General features: G+C 36.9%; 1 protein-coding gene across 1 annotated transcript in view; it reads right to left on the bottom strand.

Annotated features, from left to right (window-relative positions):
* The window catches only part of LOC149961257 (uncharacterized), a 93,575-nt gene that overhangs the window by 15,518 nt on the left and 60,935 nt on the right, over positions 1-17,122 (bottom strand). Inside the window, exons 13-16 of the mRNA XM_090159656.1 lie at positions 14,675-14,929; positions 13,756-14,105; positions 12,464-12,710; positions 10,021-10,140 (exon numbers count right to left, since the gene is read on the bottom strand). Coding sequence (XP_090015782.1) covers positions 10,021-10,140; positions 12,464-12,710; positions 13,756-14,105; positions 14,675-14,929 — 972 coding nt within the window. The remainder of the gene's footprint in view (positions 1-10,020; positions 10,141-12,463; positions 12,711-13,755; positions 14,106-14,674; positions 14,930-17,122) is intronic.

Consider the following 17,122-nt stretch of genomic DNA (forward strand, 5'->3'; position numbering starts at 1 on the left):
GGCCTCAACAGCTTTTAAATTGGTTTTCCCACCCGCATATCCTGAGGGTGGGCGGTGGCCACTCTTAAACATAGGATGGTAAATTATATATCAAAAGATAGGAAATCACATGGCCTCAACAGCTTTTAAATTGGTTTTCCCACCCGCATATCCTGAGGGTGGGCGGTGGCCACTCTTAAACATAGGATGATAAATTATATATCAAAAGATAGGAAATCACATGGCCTCAACAGCTTTTAAATTGGTTTTCCCACCCGCATATCCTGAGGGTGGGCGGTGGCCACTCTTAAACATAGGATGATAAATTATATATCAAAAGATAGGAAATCACATGGCCTCAACAGCTTTTAAATTGGTTTTCCCACCCGCATATCCTGAGGGTGGGCGGTGGCCACTCTTAAACATAGGATGGTAAATTATATATCAAAAGATAGGAAATCACATGGCCTCAACAGCTTTTAAATTGGTTTTCCCACCCGCATATCCTGAGGGTGGGCGGTGGCCACTCTTAAACATAGGATGGTAAATTATATATCAAAAGATAGGAAATCACATGGCCTCAACAGCTTTTAAATTGGTTTTCCCACCCGCATATCCTGAGGGTGGGCGGTGGCCACTCTTAAACATAGGATGGTAAATTATATATCAAAAGATAGGAAATCACATGGCCTCAACAGCTTTTAAATTGGATTTCCCACCCGCATATCCTGAGGGTGGGCGGTGGCCACTCTTAAACATAGGATGGTAAATTATATATCAAAAGATAGGAAATCACATGGCCTCAACAGCTTTTAAATTGGTTTTCCCACCCGCATATCCTGAGGGTGGGCGGTGGCCACTCTTAAACATAGGATGGTAAATTATATATCAAAAGATAGGAAATCACATGGCCTCAACAGCTTTTAAATTGGTTTTCCCACCCGCATATCCTGAGGGTGGGCGGTGGCCACTCTTAAACATAGGATGGTAAATTATATATCAAAAGATAGGAAATCACATGGCCTCAACAGCTTTTAAATTGGTTTTCCCACCCGCATATCCTGAGGGTGGGCGGTGGCCACTCTTAAACATAGGATGGTAAATTATATATCAAAAGATAGGAAATCACATGGCCTCAACAGCTTTTAAATTGGTTTTCCCACCCGCATATCCTGAGGGTGGGCGGTGGCCACTCTTAAACATAGGATGGTAAATTATATATCAAAAGATAGGAAATCACATGGCCTCAACAGCTTTTAAATTGGTTTTCCCACCCGCATATCCTGAGGGTGGGCGGTGGCCACTCTTAAACATAGGATGGTAAATTATATATCAAAAGATAGGAAATCACATGGCCTCAACAGCTTTTAAATTGGTTTTCCCACCCGCATATCCTGAGGGTGGGCGGTGGCCACTCTTAAACATAGGATGGTAAATTATATATCAAAAGATAGGAAATCACATGGCCTCAACAGCTTTTAAATTGGTTTTCCCACCCGCATATCCTGAGGGTGGGCGGTGGCCACTCTTAAACATAGGATGGTAAATTATATATCAAAAGATAGGAAATCACATGGCCTCAACAGCTTTTAAATTGGTTTTCCCACCCGCATATCCTGAGGGTGGGCGGTGGCCACTCTTAAACATAGGATGGTAAATTATATATCAAAAGATAGGAAATCACATGGCCTCAACAGCTTTTAAATTGGTTTTCCCACCCGCATATCCTGAGGGTGGGCGGTGGCCACTCTTAAACATAGGATGATAAATTATATATCAAAAGATAGGAAATCACATGGCCTCAACAGCTTTTAAATTGGTTTTCCCACCCGCATATCCTGAGGGTGGGCGGTGGCCACTCTTAAACATAGGATGGTAAATTATATATCAAAAGATAGGAAATCACATGGCCTCAACAGCTTTAGTCTTGGTTTGCCCACCCGCGTATCCTGAGGGTGGGTGGCACCCACTCTTTAACTTAGGATGGCAATTTATATATCAAACGATAAGAAATCACGTAGCCTCAACAGTTTTTGTATTAGTTTGCCTACCTGTGTCTACTAAGGGTGTATGGGTTTGCCCACTCGAATACACTGATGTGGAACTAATATTACGGCCTGGGCCGACTTGTTCCGTTTGAGGACGTTTTGACTCGGCTAACTTTGCTTAAGGGGGGAGAAAAAGAGGGAATAGCATTAACAAGACTTTAGTCGCCGCTCTTAGGGGAGAGTGGCGTTTTGCGGACCGTCCCTGTGTATACATTAATGGTCCGCCTACGGAAGGTGAAATAAGCACATTATTGGCAACGTAATTATTTTTCATACTAGAAACAAATTTTGTTTAAAAACATTCCCATTACTATGAAAAAATATGGCGAGTTGCGATTATACAGAGATGTCGTTGTGTCTACTAAGGGTGTATGGGTTTGCCCACTCGAATACACTGATGTGGAACTAATATTACGGCCTGGGCCGACTTGTTATTTGATAAATCAATCACTATTTTCTTGAAATTCAACACTTTTGAAATTTTATATTTTTGATACCATACAAAAAATGGTTGAAATCTTTTAGAAATTATTACTACGTATTTAACTATGTGTGATAAATAAAGCTCGATTTTTTTTTAATCATTAGCTTTAAGAATAAAGGATCTAGCCCTGTAAGCGGTTGCTGTAGGCGTTAATATCAGTCGCAAAATCAAGTTAAGAGGTACATGGCATTTGTCGTCCCGTTTAGGCCATGACAGACTGTAAACTTATGTATATATTTTGCAACCCTTAATTTATAGTAGTAAATTGTTAAAATATTAAATTGAAAATAATTGCGTGTTAAACAGAGGCATAGAACTTTTTAGTGTCGCCTATAATGTTTGTTGTAACTGAAAACTAAACCTAATCTATAAATACCTAAAAAAACCTTATACCCTTCAGTATTGTAATCCACCATTTTGGTCAGATTGGAAAATACATCAAGAAACACATGGTACAATAAATGCTCCCGAATTTTATTTTTACCTTTTGTAATACCAATCTCCCCAAAAGTATCAACACTTGCCAAAGATTCATTTTATTAAAGTAAACCGATAGGTTTACTGTTTATTCTTACCCTCGACTCCTGCCTTCCACTCCATCCCCCTTTAGCTGTTTATCCCGTACCCTATCGTGTAGCATTGCGCTATATTCGATCGCTAAGACCCGATTTTACACTTCAAATTTGCAAAAACATCGCATTTCGACACTTTTGTATACAGTACGATCTAGAGAACAAACTACTTATCGTAGGTGAAATCGGAAAACACCATTCGATTTCTGACATTTCAATCCTCAGACTTTGCTATATTTCAAGTCAATTCCAGTTAATTTTAGTTAGTAAATCCTCGAATACAAATTCAGTTAATAATTTATCAGCTCTAAAAACAACCGGCTAGAGATAGAGCGAGGTTTTCGGGACGGGAGAAAGGGGAAGACGCGGGGGTGGAATACTTGTCTAAGAGGGAAAAAGGGCCGTGATTGGCCTTTTCGCTTTTAGCACGCCAGTAGCAGAGTTGCCATAAGTGATTATTTAGTTTTTAAATCTGATAGTGCAACGTTCAAGGTATTTATAATTATATTTATTTTCCAAAAATTACTTTGGTATGTTAAGCCTTGGTACAATTATTACATAATTAAAAAGGCTTCAGTAAAATTGCAAATAAATAAAATAGGAGTCGAGATGGATTTTTTTTGGTGATACCGTGATTTCCGTAAATTCTACCCTACATAGCGCTTATTTTTTAGAACTGACAAGGAAACGGTAAAGTAGGACTCTTGAATGAGCTTATATTGGTAGTTAGACTATAGTATATATATTATTTTAAATATTTTGAAAACGACTACCGCAAACTGCGTAAATTACTTGGTATACGTTTATGCTTAGACTATACTAAATATCATGTTAATCCAAATCTGAGATTAATAAAAACGAAGTTGAATTATGATTATTTCATTACGTAACTTCGAATTAATCAATTACTTATTACAAATAGTCGACATTAATATCAAAATTTTAGCACAATGAAAAAGGGACATATATTATACAAAAACAGTTCTCTGAACTGAAAAAACCGTGTTTATTCTTGTAAATGTTACGGCTAAGAAGGGACAGATATTGAAAGTTCACAACAGCGTTTCAAGTTCTGTTTAATTTTCCCTAGTGACTTACGGAACACCGATGAACTTTCAGCTAACACGCATGCGCATTGCGGTCCCGGATTATTTCAGTCGGTAGGAAATAAACTTAAACGCTGGAATAGCCCTTTAAGAGTATTCCTAAGGGCTATTCCAGCGTTTAAGTTTATTCTTGAACTTGAAACGCTGTTGTGAACTTTCAATATCTGTCCCTTCTTAGCCGTAACATTTACAAGAATAAACACGGTTTTTTCAGTTCAGAGAACTGTTTTTGTATAATATCATCTATAATGTGTGGTAGGTTCAATTTAACCTTCTTAGGGGGCAGCCTAGGCTGTGACCAGTTAATTTTTCACTGAATCTTAGGCAGAATTCACAATTTAAAGAAAAATAATAATTTATATGTATAGTCAGGAGTGGTTCTTTGAAATATTTTCAATTACTAACCCTAAAACAATATTACTTTTAACTACGTATACAATCACAAAACTAAATTTGTGTTAAAATAATACTCAACGGCTCATGTTTCTCACTTCGTAAAACTCGCCTATTTATATCTGCTTATGGAAGAGATGATTTTATATTATGATTTTTGAGGCACCAGTTCAAAATTATTAACAATAAGGTCAACGTTAAAACTGAAATCAAAGTACGATATACCAAAAATTGTGGGGTTTCGGTTAAACTGTGTTTATTCTAAAACTTCTGAATATTTTCAGCTAAAACCTTGGATATCACCGTTTTTTAGACAAATCTATCTGTGTTTAAAATTAAAAAAAAAATCGATTGACCCATGGTGACATGATTGGTCGAAATCGTATGGAATGACCCATTATCCTTAAAATGTATTGAATTATATTTAAAATTAAGAATCATTTTCCATTTTTACATAATTCAAAAGGATTTCTTTTTCTGGGCGGTTTTTGAACCGGCATTAAGAACAATTGACGTCATCGTTCTCGTCAGGCTGCTAATTGTTAAAAACATTTTAAACTTCACAATAAAATTTACGATTGAAACGTAATGAACAATGCTCATCATAAGGTAACGACTTACTGAAATAGTTCTTGAAATTGGCGGTACTTTTATCAAATGAATTAGTTTAGAAATATCAGAGGTTTAGCGATTCAGATTATGAGAGGATATTGACACGATTTTAAGGGTTCTTGCTTTAAAGACATTCTTTATTAGTTCTACTTGATTTCTTTCACCCCTTCGAGGGAATACCAATTGGACGGTTGGCCGACTTTGGACTGCACGTTGCATACTTAGATCGACCGTACATTTTTGAAGGACTTCAGACTACGACATTACGCTTAAGACGCGCTCTTGGCTTCGTCCGCTTTTTGAGCGCGTGCTTGGACCTTTTCGCGGTAGTTTGTTTTAAAGTTTCCTATTTTAATCACGGTGCCCCCTCTTCTGTTCAGATTTCTGTTTCACATCGCTCTGTAGAGTTTGTGTGTGTGGAGTTAATAACTACTCGGTAGAGGTGTGCAAATACCATTTTTTGGGAATTTAATCGAATATCAAATATTTTTTTCGAGGCAAGTCAAATATCAAATCGAATATTTAAAACATCAAATAATTTGGTCGAATATTTTTAGGTCAAAAATCCAAGCCAGTTAACTGATCAAATACCAAATAGTATTTCGAATATCAAATAATTCGTCGTATTTGGTTTTCAAATACTCAAATAATTTGCATATTTGTCAAAACAAAAGTTATTGAAATCACAGGACGTTTTACTAGCAAATAGCAAAATACTAAACCAAAAGTATAATTTTTATTTTATTTATTAAATGCTCAGTAGCGTAACTATATTAATTGAAGACCAGGGTGCAATTTGATAAAGGGGCCTCATCCAAACATTTTTAAACCTAAAATCCGAGGGCTGAGTACAAGCCGTCTGTACTAAATTGATTACGTATACTAGGTGTACTAAAGTGATCATGTAACTGATCCCAATTTTATTGGTTTCCAGCCAATTGACGTATTATACACTGAGAGAAAAAACTGTAGAATTTACAGAAATATTTTACAGCACCCGTTCTGTATTTTTTTTAAATAGTATCTGTTTAAATTACTATATTCAAGAAATATTTACAGTATAAATTACACGATGTTTATAGGTATTTAAAATACAGGGGCTTCATATAGTATTTATCGTTGAATAGTAATATATTCAAACATTTTCAGTACATATTACTATTTGTTTATAGTAAAATTAGAGGTTTGTTTCAGATATTTGTAATAAAGAACAGCCATGTAGTTTCTATGGTAGAAATGTTATATATGTAAATATTTGTTCAATACATATTACTATGTATTTACAGTAAAAACTGAAGACGTTTTAAGGTATTTAAAATATAAGTAGTACCTGTTGTTATTGTGGTCGAAGTTGAATTGCTACCAAACAGTAATAATCCATAAAAATTCATTATTTGTTGTAAATCAACTAATATGAAGAAAATATTTTTAGTGACATCTCGTAAAAGCACCAATGGAGTCATATTTTTAATTACCCATCAAATGAAAACAAATTAATGTTTGTACATTTCAATGCAAATTCATCGCGTTAGTGTTTGTGGTTTGAACTAAGTTTAATACGTGTCTGGATTCCAAGCCAATGAATTGCATTACTATGTTGTACACGTGTTTATGTCACTTGCTTTGGACTCTAGTTCTGCTGGAACTTATTGGTATATATTTAGCAAATTTGTTGAATATTTTTACAACGAAGGTACCTTATTGGTTAAAAATTAATTACGGAAATGTTTAGTGTACATAAACTTCTATTAAAAAAGGGTAGTAAGAACAAATCAAATATATAATATTTCCTGGCTAACAGTGGCTATATTCACGCAGTTTTTAAATGTAAATTCCGTAAAATTTACAGGAGTGTTAGAAATTTTAATTATTATTTCAGCTGTATACAATACAAAGATTCTGGTTGAAAATTTTACTATAGCTATTTGTAAAAATTACAGGAATCTCAAGTAAAAGATATTTACGAAACTTTCTGTAAAAAATACAGAACATTCCTGGCTACTCTGCGTCCAGGAGTTCCATGTAATTTCTACGCAATATTTTTTATCTCAGTACGTAATCTAATGTATTTAGTTCTATCCACACAGGTAGATAGAAAATATGTATCTATCGTTACTTCAATTGGTGAGAAACGAGTAAATACCAAGGTTGGTTTGTAGAATTATGTTACTTTTATTTAGATGAAATTTATACAGTAGATTTATTATCGTTCATAGATTTTTGGGGTCTTTCTTTACCTTGAGGATCCCAGGAAAACGTATCCGCCTAGCCCCGTGGAAGCAATAAGTTCAAAATGCACTTTTTTAATCACAAAGTTGCTTTAAACTGTCGCCCAGTTTCGTTTTAGTTTTACTTTCTTATTCTAGAAAATTCGAAAACAGAAAACACACCAATAATCTAGCCAATTATAGACCAGTGCTAAAATAAATAGCTTCTGCCTTTCGCCAAGAAGTGTTAATACACAGACTATGGACTTGCAAGGTACTCTTTATATATGGTCCTTGCCGCTGTGGCCTAAAGAGGTGTCAGAAATAAGGAGTAGTTCGAAATTTTCATTGCGTTCTCCTTTGATGGCCTTGAAACTCAACAAATTAGAAAAAGACCCGCGGTTATTCGACCAGTTTGCAAACTATTGGAAAATATCAAATACTCTTTCCTTCCCTTTTCGAATATTCGACTATTTGATCAGGAAAAACGAATATTCGCGAACTTTTCCAAGCGCTATTCGATTCGACGAATCGAATATTCGATTTGGTTTTCGATCGAATTATTTGGCCTTACCAAATATTTTGCACACCCCTACTACTCGGTTTAAGTTATTGACAACCAACATTTAATTTTAAAACTGGGGTGAACAATATGTGGCTTCGCTGACTTTGCCCTGACCCGGTCAGTATTCTTTTTTTACCCTAGATGGCGCAGCCTACATCATTACATCGGGTTATTTGAAGGGGATAATTATATAAACAGGTACAAATTACACACTTCACACACGGCTATCGTCCAAAGTGACATAATTACCAAATGAGTGTCAATGTAATCGTTTTTGAAATTAATGTTTCACGCGAAGTAAAAGTGGTGAAGGGAGGAGTGAGGGTATTCATTGGGGTGGGAATGAAGTGCCCAAGTGATGACAGCTTCGAGAACTAAGGAACTGGGGAAGGTTGAAAGGCTCATGGTTATTTTGCATAGTCCATCCAAGCCTAGCCTTCTATGTGGTCAATCTCGAATTCTCGATTGCAGCGTTCACCGTTAAAAAAATTCGTTCAGAAGACGTTCAACTTAGAATAGTCTGTTCAAAAATGAACGATAGCGTTCTAAAAGTATGTAACAGAGAACGGTGTGTTCAAGATATTTTATTTCGTTCAAATAAGAACGAATGCTCTTTCGCCCTCTGGAGGAAGGCTTGTAAACTACACAATATAATAGATTCGTTCCAATCCTATATGGATTTCTTTGCATTGGTTTCATGTACATGTTACATAAGTAACAAATAGGTGTGACACTATTATGCGGAAAAAGTTGTAAGGCCAAAAGTAACAAATAAGTATAACATCCATAAAGTAATAAATGAGTGGTTTAGAGTGCGCTTTGTTATAGGTAGTTTTTTCGTACAATATTATGTTGTTCTAAGTTAGTGTACTGGTTGATTAAAGTATTACTCGTAGTAATTTATTTACAGGTTGAGTTAGAACATGTTGTAATGAAGTGGTTTTTGTAGTTGTATGTACAGTGTGTTTGGAAATTTACCGAAGATTCAATTTCATTATTGGAGCGTTGCTCATTCACTAGCGACTCAAATGGCGTTAGGTCTGTAACGCTGTTTCTCAGAAACTACTCCACCCATTGAATAGAAACTTCACACAAATAACAATATAAATAACCTCCGTGTCCCAACGAAGTGGAAAACGAAAAAGGATTGTGAAAGGTCCGAATTTAGAAGACACGCACCGTTTTTTTAAGTATATTTTTATTTGATTGGCAAGGTAGACGAAATTCGTTCGGAAATGTAATTGCCCAAGTTCCAGAATTAAAATTTACAGAAAATATTTCGAAATATACTGCAATCTGGTTTGACGTTTTCAGCATAGAAATAAATTCTAAAATCGTTCGTTACCAGTTTACGGCCTCTCGGCTCAGAATAGAATGTAATATCTTTTGCGCTATGAAAAGGCTTTATTTAATTAACGCAGATCACTTTCGTGGTAGATATTTTAAGCTGAATAAGATGATTGTAGTTGAGGTTGGAACTAAACTTAAATTATGTAGTTTAAGGCCTGGTTTTCCTTTTCGGTGGGCAATGGGTTAGGTTAGGTTACTTTTATTAATTTAGCATGATGGACCGCCGGCAGGAGACATGAGCTATAATTTTGAAAGCAACAACTTCATATACTCTGTGTATTCAATTTCAATAACGATAAAGCATTCCAAGTCGAACGATAAAATGATCCACGGCGAACGACAAAGCGTTCCACCGCGAACGACAAAACGTTCTAATTTGAACAAAGAAGGTTTGTTCAATATAGAACATCTAAGTTCAATATTGAACCATCAACCATCGTTCTTTATCGAACGAATATTTTTTGTTCATATTAGAACAAAATGGCCTTCTGTTACAGGGACCACCTTCTGAACGGTGATTTGTTCAAATTAGAACAATTGTTTTTAACAGTGTTGGAAAGTAAAGGAACTTGCACACTTTTGGTAAATATGTCACTTTTACTATAATTCATTATTTCGACTAACACACACACACCCTTATCAAGCATAATTATTGACTTTAAATGGCGTGTTTTACAGGTTACCGAACTAGATGCGCGACTCACCGTTCCAGAAGTTCGTGGTGACAGCTCCGAGAAGGTTGACAACGTTGATGTGCCTGTCCAAGTGGATCAGGATTTCCAGCTCGGCCAACAAGGCTGATCGTTGCAATGGGTTGGAGAAATCTAAAATTGAAACAATTCAAATGCTCAAATATATATATTCGATATATTTCTAAATAAATAATTAATATTAGCTGGCACAAAAGGAACTACCAATATTGAATAATTATATTAATAGAAATATTCCGTACTTTAATAGCTCATTGAAATTATATGTTTTGGGCGTTCAGTTTGTATTTCGGCAGTTCTAAAAAATCTTTATTTTATACCCTGTATACTGGGATATCAATTCATCCTATAATTTCATGGTGAAGGAAAACGTAACGCGCTTAGGGTTAGTGAATTGTTCACCGTTCGATATCCAGATAGAAGACCAAGCCACAACACCGATCTTGGACCTGTTCGTAACTTTCAGACATACGGAAACGTCAATCCCAGATTTCGTGAACCAGGTCGTCAAAACATCAACTTGGAAGACACCGTTCTAACCTGTTTTTTGGCGTATCCTCGAACAAGAGGTACAAGCGACGATCTCGGATTATCGACGAACTACGTGTGGACAACTTTTCACAATCACAACTTCCATCCGTATCGAGCGACCCTCCACCAAGCTCTGCACGAAGGAGATATGGAACGTAGATTTGATTTCTGCAACTGGCTAATAACCATGTCTGATGAGAACCCAAATTTCATCAATCAAATGCTGGTCACCGACGAGTGTTCCTTTGGAAGAGATTGGCCTTTCAACCATCAAAACACCCACATTTGGTGCGACGAAAATCCTCACTGGGGTTTTCCTCACCATCATCGAAAACAATTCCGACTGAATGTTTGGGCGGGTTTGCTCGGGGATCGAGTTTTGGCCCCATTTTTCCTCCCAGCTCGTCTTAATGGACAACGCTACTTGGCGCTTTTGCAGAACTAAATAGCAGACGCCTTAGAAGATATTCCGCTGGAAGCTTACAGACAGATGTGGTACGAACATGACGGCGCACCACCCCACGTAATTAGATGTGTAGTGGAGCATCTTAACAACGAGTTCCCTCAGCGTTGGGTTGGCAGGAACGGTCACGTTCGATGGCCTGCGAGGTACCCTGACCTAACTCCGATAAACTTTTTCTTGTGGGGGTTCATCAAAGCGCAAGTTTATGTGTCGCCCGTTGAGAACATCGAAGATTTGCGTCACCGAATCATTGTAACCTTCCAACTTGTCACTCCTGATATGATAAAACGCGTTTCAAAACATGCTTCACCATGCCCAAACATGTAACACGGCAAACGGAGATATCATATAATCTCACTTGTAAAATTCTTATGTTTATTCGAATAAAATGTTCAATTAAATCTTTCAGACATTTCTTTCATTTACGTTACAAAAATGCGAAGGCTATTGGCCCCTATGGGCAGCTTGTTTTTTTAACAGCTCATATCTTCGTGAAAAAGTGTTATTTTCCAATGAAGACAATTTCTTTGAATATTTTCGACAGCGCTCTTCAACTTTCTCATTGAAACGTTTTTTCTAGCACCTACCGGTGAAAAAATATTTTTTACAAAACCCCGAAATTATTTCCGATTTTTCTGAAATTTAGGATTTAAAGCGATCCCACACTTGAAATAATACCCTGAAAATTTCTTTGAAACTATTTTTAAAAAAACGTAACATTTATGTGTATTTTTTATATTCAGAAGGCTGTATTCAACGAAGTTTAAAAACTCTATCTCTTGCAGTTTGCCGGGAGTAGTGGCTCACTCCTGTAATCCCAGGCGTCCGGGAGGCAGAGTTTGTGGATGGCCGTGTGAGGACGACCACCAATCCCCCAACGGGTGGTCGGAATACTTCCGCCACGGGTGTCCCCACCCCTGCCCCCACGTATCCCCCCGTTGGCCAGTGGCCGTTACACATATCTCGCCCTGATTAATCAGATGGTGTCTTCGCCGGGCGTGCGGTCTTCTCAGACTCAAAATCAGCCCTTTCTTCTTTGAATAAAACAAATCTCTTGCAGTTTCTGAAAATAATGCCCAGTCAGAAAAATTCAAAACACCCTGTATATTTTTGTCCGCTATAGGAATCTTCAGTTTTCAACTTAGGTCGACGACATTTGGTATACTATCTCATGGTACCCTGATTGTGGTTTTTGACGGTTACGGTCGGCAAAACAACTTCAATTAGTTGAACTATTTGAATAATTAGGTATATCCGCTATATACAAGATACTACACTTCGATCTTAGCAAAAAAAACGAGTTTCTTAATTCGGAGTTTCGTCACTGGCGCTTTTTCCTTGGTTGTACAAATAGGCATATTTCCCCGGAAAATACCAGGTAACCCAGCTAGTGTTTAGATAAATGTATATTTACGTCCAAAAATAGAAGTGGCAGACTGGTACCTTTCAGAGTTTTTACAGCAACGACTGAAACCGTTTCTTTGGTTATTCCCAGAGCTGTGGCCTTGACGACTTTGCCGAAAGCTCCTTGTCCCAAAATGTCCCCCAATTCGAGTCTGTCCTTCGGGAATTCCCACTTCTGGTCGTAGAAGTGCAGGTCCGGATGGGGTCCCACGACATCTGGCTCAAATTGCTTGTTAGGTTTGCCAATGTACCGAGCGTCTGCCGACCGTCTTTGGTTCATTCTTCTCTATTTCATGAATACAATAAGTACTTTACTTGACACTGAAAAGAGTACCGTTCCTTACCCCCTTTTACAAAACAATATAATTTATCTAAATCAAGTTATAGGTTTCCCTTTGTACGGGGATGGGAAATCTTTCTCCAATTAATTTGCTCACTTGGCAAAATGAAGTGTTTGACGACCTGCTTATAGCAAACATTTCATTTCAAGGAAACTTTGAGGAAGTACCCCATCGAATTGCTTTATTTGTGTATTTTGTCCAGTTGCGACTACAATCGCTAGATATCATAACTTTTTTTAAAAATATTCTATTGTTTTAAGTGGAGTGGCGGCGTGCTTAGCGCTTTCGCTTCGCAGCAAGAGGAGCCGGGTTCGATTCCAACTGGTGGCACTGGGTGAAAAATCGGAACTACTCCTTGCGTGTTCACTTTGCAAGTGATCTGCCCACTGGTTAAAGGGGTTTTCCCCGAGTTCTTCGGTCTCTCCTTTCCCAAAAAAGTGTAGAGGTTAACGGTAATACTGAGTGTAGGGAGCTGTTTGCTCGCGTGGGGTGGCGGAGTGGTTAGCACTTTCGCCTCGCAGCAAGAGGAGCCTGGTTCGATCCCAGCTTGTGGCACTGGGTGACAACTCGGAACCGCTCCTTCTGCGTTGAGTTTGCAAGTTCTCTCCCCACTGGTTTAAGGGGTTTCCCCCGAGCTCTTCGGTTTCACCTTCCATAAAAACTTGTTGAGGTTAACGGTAATAGTTAGTGTAGGGAGCTGTTGGCTCGATCACGTGGCATGCAGGGCTTGCCACCACCCTCCTACGCATTGTAACCCGGCCACCTGAATTAAAGGCTATAAAAGTCGCTTGATGACTTAGGCCTAAGGTGGTGCGTTGGGTATTAGCCTAGCTGATTATTATTATTATTATTAAAGAGCTTTCCACCCCCCTCCTACGAATTGTAACCCGGCCACCTGTTTCAAAGCCATTATAAGTCGCTAGATAATAAATTATAAAAATAAAATAATTATTTCTGTAAATCAAAGTGAATAAAAAATAATATGAATACCTTCTTTAGGCGGAAATAAATGACAGCTACGGTGACCGATAACAAGATAACGACCACGAATGAAATGATGACGAACTGCCATTTGGAGGAATCGACAACCGATGGTCCCGCGTACAATCGCACGTCAAACGTTCTTCGTATTTCTCCCTCTTCGTCGGTGGAGAGGCATTTGTACACTCCTTCGGCCTCCTTGGACGCGACGAACGTCAACACTCCGACGTTGAACGCCTTCAGCGCCACGTTGTCCTTGAACCAACTGATATTCGGCGCCAGGATTCCCTGGCGGTAGCTGCAGTCTAGTTCGACAGCTTCTTCCTCGTAGGGAAGCTTGGGAATTGGTTTCAATAATTCTGAAATCGGTCGGAACTCGACTGAGAATCGGTTAATATACCTTACCTTTTAGTATTAATTAATAATAAAAGGTAAGGTTATTTTTATGGATGGTATTTGAAATTATCAATCTTTTTGTAGTTATTTTAATAATGCTTTGAAGGTTTAAGTTGACCAAAGCAAACTCGTTTTATTTGAATTTGAAATTTTCTAAAAATATTTGGAAAAGTACGGTTTATTTTAAGTGATAATTAAAGTACCATGAAGTTGTTTATCAGTTTTTGAGTACTAAATAGGCTTCGAGCTTGGAAAAAATAGAGGCAATGGTTTTAATACTTGTCAACTAAATTTGAGAGGAAAGAACGCGCTACATTTAGTTTGAAAGGTTTCAAAACTTCCACTTTCGGAAAGTGTAGAGATATATTTTTGAAAGGGCAGATGAGTTTCACACATTCGATATAAAATTCGGTGATAGACTACAATCCATCCGAAGCTGTCTAAGCCTTGCCATATCAGAAGGTATTTCAAAATATAAATTCATAGGCTACGTTCTTTCGAATTCCTAGGAACAAGTAAGAACAACTCTTACCAACTTTCCCAAAACTGTAATTAGCTTTGAATCCAACATTCTCATCATATGAGTCTGATTTGAATATGAGGCGTAGGTGTCTTCCGGTAGATGAGATTTTGAAAACCTCGTGACTTCCGCAATATCTTGGCTCGTTCTTGCTCGAAACAACAGGAGGTGCGTAAAGGATTTCCAAATAATCACATTCGCAATTGCGGTTGCAAAACTCTAAATTGAAGCTATCAATATGAACTTGAATATTTTGGTTTTCGGGAGCTACAGAAAAAATTACCTTGTTAAATACATTCTATGTGTAAAATCCGTTTTCCCATAAGCCTATAATATTGTTCCATAGGTTTATTAATTTTTAAAAATAATTTCTAGAATTTTGTTCCGTAAGTTTAGCCCATGAACTGTTCAATAATATAGTTCATTAAGATTATTAATTTGCCCGTATCTCTATAATATTGTTCCATAAGTATATCTATCAGACAGTTAGTCTTAGAATACCAAAAAATCACACGTACTCCACTTGTTGAATGACACGAATTGTATTTAGTGTCTTTGTATACCAAATAATCACATTTACACCACGTGTAAAATCACACGAAATTAATTTCGTAGAAAACTATACTAACACGTGTTTCACAATTGTGAAATTCGGCACTAGAAAAACTAATTATCAACCGTAAGAACACGTGGTAATGCTACCTGGGTACTGTTGTTTCATTGGATCCTATCTAATATTAAATAAAAAATGCTTTTATCAAAGCAGTTGAAAGGTTGAATTAAGGGGGAGTAGTTGAGATCTATGAAGGCACAGATATTGAAAATGTTTTAGGTTTAAAGAGTTTTGTTTTTGGAATTTTCAAAAGCGAAATATATTTCTAAAATAATTTTAATCAATTTTCCTCACCTTTTATATATTTTAAAACCCTTCCCTTAAATTTGAGCCTTGAAACTGTAACAGTAAACTGAGAAAATTTTAAATTGTAAATGAGTACGCGTGTTTAGTTCTGAATTTTTTCTATTCTAATCGAAATATTTAAACCAATTTTTAAAATCACACGCATTTAGTCATGGATAAATTAATAGGGCTGTATGACCAAAATCTAGACAGAAAAAGACAAAAATACGAGGTAGGCTACATTAGGGTGTTTCAAAAAAATGCAAATATCGAAATGTTTTGGTGCACATTGATTTTCTTGTTCATTTTGGTGGGAAAATAACCCAGGAACAATTTTACGTAAATTCATTAATATTTATAACTGCCTCAACGAGCTAAAGTTTAACCATTATAAACAAACCCATTTATAAGCAAAAAATAATTATGTTACTCAAATACTTTAACTGAAAGAATTATTCAATATTTATTACTTATTTAAGATTTTAAAAGGTTTATTATAGAAATAAGTACCGGTACACAATAAAATATTTGGCAGAAATCCCCCCAAAACCAGGTCCTAACTTTTCAGCAGTTATGACCTGGTTTAGTGGGGCTTTCTGCCAAATATTTTATTGGGTACCGGTACTTATTTCTATAATAAACCTTTTAAAATCTTAAATAAGTAATAAATATTAAATTTTTCGTTCAAGTAAAGTATTTGAGTGACATAACTGATTTTTGCTTATAAATGGGTTAGTTCATAGTCGTAAAACTTTACCTCGTTGAGGCAGTCCTAAATATTAATGAATTTACTTAAAAAATTTCGTGGTTCATGTTCTCATCAAAATGAACAAGAAAATCCATGTGCACCAAAAAATTTCGATATTTGCATTTTTTTGAACCACCCTAAGGCTACATTGCTTGATAGTTGATACGGCACCATATTTTTCAAATTAAAAGCTTATTTCTGGGCTTCTGGCGTTGATTTTCAATCCGATAGACGTCTGCTACGTTGTTGTAACTAGCTCGTGCAGATTTATTTTGCAAATTAGTACTCGTAATGGCCGGGAGTAGTGGCTCACTCCTGTAATCCCAGGCGTCCGGGAGGCAGAGTTTGTGGATGGTCGTGTGAGGACGACTACCAATTCCCCAACGGGTGGTCGGAATACTTCCGCCACGGGTGTCCCCACCCCTGTACCCACGTATCCCCCCGTTGGCGTGGCCGTTACACATATCTCGCCCTGATTAATCAGATGGTGTTTCGCCGGGCTCGCGGTCTTCTCAGACTCAAATCAGCTCTTTCTTCCTTAAATAAAATAAAAAAAAAGTACTCGTAATGAGTTATAACCTAATTAATTTACTTTTTTATGTTAAATTAAAAATGTTGTATGAATATAAAAGAAATTAAACGGTTAAAGGAGTTGGCAACGTTCTATGTTAGCTAATTATCTTGATGAATTAAATTGATGTTATATATGTCATATCCTTATTTCTATCTATCATAGTCTGCATTTTTAAACTTTTCGTTTAAAGTAGAATCATGAATAGAGTAATATCGGCGTGACGTATGTCGACGTCACCCA

The sequence above is a fragment of the Leiobunum rupestre genome, chromosome 1, assembly GCF_980474605.1.
Source record: "Leiobunum rupestre chromosome 1, qqLeiRupe1.1.hap1, whole genome shotgun sequence".
Lineage (NCBI taxonomy): Eukaryota > Metazoa > Arthropoda > Arachnida > Opiliones > Sclerosomatidae > Leiobunum > Leiobunum rupestre.